The 5,659-nt window shown below is 40.0% G+C and overlaps 1 protein-coding gene across 1 annotated transcript in view; it reads right to left on the reverse strand.

Annotated features, from left to right (window-relative positions):
- Positions 1 to 526: 526 nt before the first annotated feature.
- The window catches only part of FGF19 (fibroblast growth factor 19), a 36,737-nt gene continuing 31,604 nt past the window's right edge, over positions 527 to 5,659 (reverse strand). Inside the window, exon 2 of the mRNA XM_026850698.1 lies at positions 527 to 2,251. Coding sequence (XP_026706499.1) covers positions 1,919 to 2,251 — 333 coding nt within the window. The 3' untranslated portion in view covers positions 527 to 1,918. The remainder of the gene's footprint in view (positions 2,252 to 5,659) is intronic.

Below are 5,659 nucleotides of genomic sequence, written 5' to 3' on the forward strand. Positions count from 1 at the left end.
GACACACTCACACGGCTTAAAACTGAGCTTCACTCATTTGTTATATTAAGAGAATAATGATTTAGGACTAGATGGAGTGTCCCTCACATATGCCAAGGTCAAAAATTAATGAACTGTTTCCAAAATTCTTCCATAAAAGAGCCTTTTCTTAGATTAGCTGTCTCACATGGAGCTCATCGGTAAGTAGTAGCAGACAAACCTGAATCCCAGCCTTGGCATTCACTGCCTAACTTTGGGAAAACCCCTTTGTCTCTCTGTGCCCTTGTCTGTTGTACCTCAGCTATGCCACTTCACAAGGGCCACCATCTTCACACGGCTGCAGCGGAGCCAGATGCCATGGTTTGCTAAAGGTCCTTGAAGTCTCTAGACTAAAGGAGTAACAAAAGAGTCAGCTAGATTTCTGTATTGAAGATGATTTTTTTTTATTGCAAATGTACACATTACACTACTGATAATGCACAGAAATTTAAAAAGCTATCGTTTGCTAAAATTTCATGATTACAAAACTTCACAAAATTTATTACAACTAAAAAACCCACCTTCAAGAGTATATAAATAGAATTTTGAGCATAAATAACAGTAACAAAATAAACAGATGTATGTATTCAATAAATTAATTATAAATATTGCATTGGCAATGAAGTGCTAGGTCAGAAGAACAGCAGTATTTCCAGTAGAGCTTTTTTTGATATAGAAATCTCTATTATAAATGAACCTTTGGAAATGAGTAGAATCCCCGAACCCTTTTCACACTTTTTTTTTTTTTTTTTTTTTTTTTTTTTTTTCTTTGGTTTCACCTTGGTTATTCCTTCATCAAATCGTTACAACGGGAGAACAGAACTGAAGACATCAGACATCCGTGTTTTGGCCATGAGGTATTCATAATCCCTTCCTACCAGAAGAACAGTGTGGCTGACCCAGTTCTGTGGCATTTAAGTCACTAAACTGTCTCTCCACTGATTTCCACGGATGCAGAATCAAGCCTGGAGGGAACCTGAAAGATTTGCTGATGGTTAAAGGTTAAACACAAAATCTATTTTGCAACTGATTTGACCTATACATCATCCATTTTCAGTCTTTCTCTCCGTTTGCTAACAACATACTTGCTTATATACAACAGAACCTCAATTTAAACACTAATTTGAACTGCTCATTCCCTACGTGATGAATATAAATGCTCGTTCTGTGCACTCTTCCAACCACACACTGAATTCTCACTAGTGTTAGCGAGAACTGTCTGCTGGATGATGCTGATGCCACAGTGAACATAAATTATCCTACAAAAGAAATCAAAGATCCCGTTTTCCAAAGTACCCTTTAGCAATAAGGGAAGGGAGAATTTTTTTCCTTTTTTCCCTTATTTCCTAAGGGAAGAAAAAGCACAATGTACAAGCAGAATTGTTTTTTTCAGTGGTATGCTTTCAATAGAAAGTCTTCCCAGAACATTGTCAGCAGCTTTTCAAGACACAGTGTTAACTCTAGTTTGCGTAACCATATTTGCTAGGTTTTCCTTAATTGTATTTTGGTCCAAATGTTTGTCTTTAAGGCCTCTGAAGAGGAAAAGGCTTTCTGCATTTGCTTCTAGAAGCAGAAATAGCAGGTGAACATATGTGGTAATGAAGTAGATGTAGATGAATTGTAAGTATTTCATCATCACCACGGTAATGGATGATGAAGATGATGAAGCTGCTAAGATTTTCTTATTTAACCCTTCTTTTCCAAATTGAACTATGGATAGGCAACTTAGACTATGGAATAGCCTGTGGGCACTCATTTCTTACAGGTACAATGCATTGCAAGGAAAAGGTTGGCTCCATACTGAAATATACAAAAAAGTTCGAAATATCACTACATGAAAAGCTAAAAAGCCTGCAGTATTCTGCAGCATTTCTTTAAAAACATGTATGTGTGATCAGAGTCACTTCTGAAAGCTAGGGCTCTTCACGGGTGACAGTTTGGAGGTGATGCCAAAGGGGTCCATGCTGTCCGTTTCGAGAGGCGAGGAGTACACCTCCGGTTCAAAGGCCTGGCTGTAATCACCGTATTCACCAAAGTCTGTTGACTCCACCGGCACAGTGTTGATCATAGGTAAGAAGTGAGATAGTGGAAGGAAATCTTTTCCTTTGAACTGTTGTCTTTGCTTGGCACTACTCAAAGACACCGATATTCCGTATTTTTTTGATTTATATACATTGTAGCCATCGGGACGAATCTCCTCTTCAAAGGAACAGTCCTCAGTGGAATACCTGAGCTGAACAGCAAGGAGTAAGGAGAATTACAAATACACCCACCAGACTCACCGTACTCAACCACAACATACAACTTGGATGCGATCACCCCTTCTCCCTCTGCTGTCAGTGGGGGTGTCTCTCTGGCTTGTCACGGGTGCCCCAATCCGGTGCTCCTTGCAAACCCTGCTGCCAGATCCATGCTGGTGAGCTGCCTGCTGCCTCCCTGCCTGGCTGCTGCAGGGATGCAGGTGGGACCCATTGCTCTGGTGACTGCTCTTCTAGTGATGGACCACAGCCACCATGATGAAGTGCCCTGAATTGGTCAGGCCGTTGGGCAAGGTAATTGTTTTCCATCTGAATTTCCAACTGAAATATTCATTCTGTTCTATTCTATTCTATTCTATTCTATTCTATTCTATTCTATTCTATTCTATTCTATTCTATTCTATTCTATTCTATTCTATTCTATTCTATTCTATTTTCTATATTCTATATTCTATATTCTATATTCTATATTCTATATTCTATATTCTATATTCTATTCCATTCCATTCTTCCATGAGAACAGCACATAGTATGCATTTTGTGTTACATTAAAAGACCTAATCCAGAACTCCTGAAGCTAATGCACATCCATCGCATTAAATAAAACTTGAATCCTGGGTGTATACTTCTCCACAGCTACCACACTTACCCTGTCTTGAGGTCAGGGAAAAAAGAATCTCATATGACAGTGCTCATTTAGATAAATTGTCCTTAATTGCTGGCAGTACTTAACTACAGTCATGAGACCTAATCTAACAATCCTCAGGTATAAAACTCTGGGTCTGTTAAGAGATTTGCCTGTATAAGGGCTTCAGGATCAGGTCTGTAGAAAGGCAGTGCTATCAGAGATAGTGCTTACACAAACATGGTCAACCAGTAAAACAATACTAAAAAGGTAGTTGCCATTTTTTTTTTTACTCAGCATTTGCTGAAATTACAAAAGACCAGTTAACACAGTGTTATTTGCTCACTAGACATTAGTTACAACTATCAAATTAATAACAGCACAAGTTAAGATTTTGTATAGAAGAATGTATTTTCTTAGGTATGAATTTGTAGAATTCCATTTGTGATGTACTGTACAGATAGTATATGAAGGGTTTATCTCACCAGCTCAGACCTTTCCAGATCCTTGCACTGTATTTCTTACAACTCCAGTGCTATTTCAGGTTCAGCCACTACAGGTGATTGAACTCATGGTCAATAAAAGGCAATTGCTGATTATGTCTCAGTCTGCAGTGATAAAAGTGTCCTTAAATGAATGATCTGCCTGTCTGAATAGAGAGCATATTTCATACTCCTTGGTCCTTTCTCAAACACCCTCAATAACATGAGTACAATTAAGTGCATGCATTTGGTTGTCTTTTAAAAGCACTTTTTAAACTAATCAAGTAATTTTAAAAAAGGAGTTTTATCCAGAAAAAATTATGCAATATTTATCTTTCTACACACATTATATCTCAGAAAAATATGTGTCTATGATACAAATTTATGGCTGAATTGTTAGCTGTCTTTATTTCTATGAGTGCTCAGCCTCACTAACAAGGATGATGAAATAAAAAAGCTTCTTGAGCAAGTGCGCATTACAAATAACAGTTATTGATTACACCTCCCATGTCTCAACTATATCATCCCCTCTTCATTTCATTGGCATGGTCTCTAGTGTATTTTTCTAAACAAGTACCAAATGCACTTTAAGTATTTCCAGATTTTTTTTTTTCCACAGGAGGAATTTACTGTATGTCAGTATATTAGGCAGCTACACCATTTCCCCCAAAACTACAGACTACAGCACACTGCACATTCGAAAATCAACCCTAGTTACCAGTTTTCCGGTGTTAAAAAAAGGAGTGCAAGTGATTGCCCACTTCAGTCCCCAGACACCGTATTTGCCCTTTCATTCTACTCCTGAGCATAGCACTGGTAAATCAAAGAATTGCCTGCAGAGCTGCCTGCCCGAGCTGTTAGCAGAGAGCTGGCAGCAGGTGTCCACAACACAGAGATGCGACAGCATGGCTACATGCCGTTGTATTTTCAGAAAAAAACCCGCAATTAATACTGTACACAAACAAACACAGTCTCAGTCAATGCATATTCATATGCCTTCAAAAACAGCATTATAAGAAAGCTCTTTTAAAATTCTGTGACTGCTAAAGTCCAGCCAGCAGCTCTGATGGGAGTGGGATCCAGGTTCTGCTTTGTTTTCATTGATTATTTTACTTTGGATATACATTAAAACATTAAGCTAATAATTGACCTACCATATTGTCTGAACCTATGCACCTTACCACAGCATGTATTGATTCTAGCCCAGAAAAGCAAGGAAATTCAGAAAGAAAGGCTTAATTCTATGTTATATACACATTCAAAAACATCACTACATCAATATTGCTCTTATTAAAGATACTGGGAGTTTTGACAATGGGCCAAGTCCTTGCCCAATTGAAATCAGCAGAAATTTTGCCAGAGTAATCAAAGCAGAATCAAGCTGTATCTTTACTATGGCATAATAAAAAGCCACCGGTCGCTCTGTGAAACTCAGGCTCCCATAAAGCAGCTATACATAGACTGCATCTGAATCTTACTCTTCATATTCTAGAGTTGGCAGCTTATTCGTGTGGCTTAAAACCCAAGTTTATATTGCTGATGATGCCTAGCTGATGTGCTAAGGAAAAAGCATGACCTAACAGCGGGTCATTCAGCTCCCCAAGCTCTTGGGAGTCGCACAGGTGTGCGGTTGTCCCAGGTCAGGAGTGGGACAGTGGCTCCCCACTTCTTCCCCTCGAAATCCTCTGTTTGGTGCTGCCTAAGAGATGGCAACCTCCTGTTTCTGGGACTTGCATGCCTGGCAGCCATCTGGCTGCATCTCCTTTCCAAAAAGTAATCTTGGGTTGATTTGTTTGTTTGTTTGTTTTTCAGAATACTTGACCTGAACAGTGAGCAATTATTCACATTCTACGGCATGACTTCATTTAGTTCTGTGGCAGAAACATAACCACCCACCAGTGAGGTTTTTTAAAAATAATTTTGCCCTGGATTGTATTTTCAGTATTTTTTGCAGGGGAGGTGCAATACAGACTTTGCTTTCTAAATTATGTTTCCTTGGTGCCTTCTAATAATCCTGGCGGTCTCTCGGGCAGTAAGAGTGACAAGAATCACCGATCCCACCGAGAAAAGGGGCGGGGGGGGTGTCGGGACCTGAAGGCTTTGTTAACCCATCACCAACCGCAGCCATAAATAACTATGTCAGCCCTTTGGTCTCGTCTGCCCTTCCCGCACGGCGCCCGGGCTGGGAATCTCCCTCGGGAAAGGGAAGCCCAGGCAGAGCCGCCGGGAACCGGCGGGACCGGGGGGACCGGGGCGTGTGTGTGTGTGTGTGTGTG

This window comes from Athene cunicularia (assembly GCF_003259725.1).
Source record: "Athene cunicularia isolate RWA chromosome 5 unlocalized genomic scaffold, athCun1 chr5_part3, whole genome shotgun sequence".
NCBI lineage: Eukaryota > Metazoa > Chordata > Aves > Strigiformes > Strigidae > Athene > Athene cunicularia.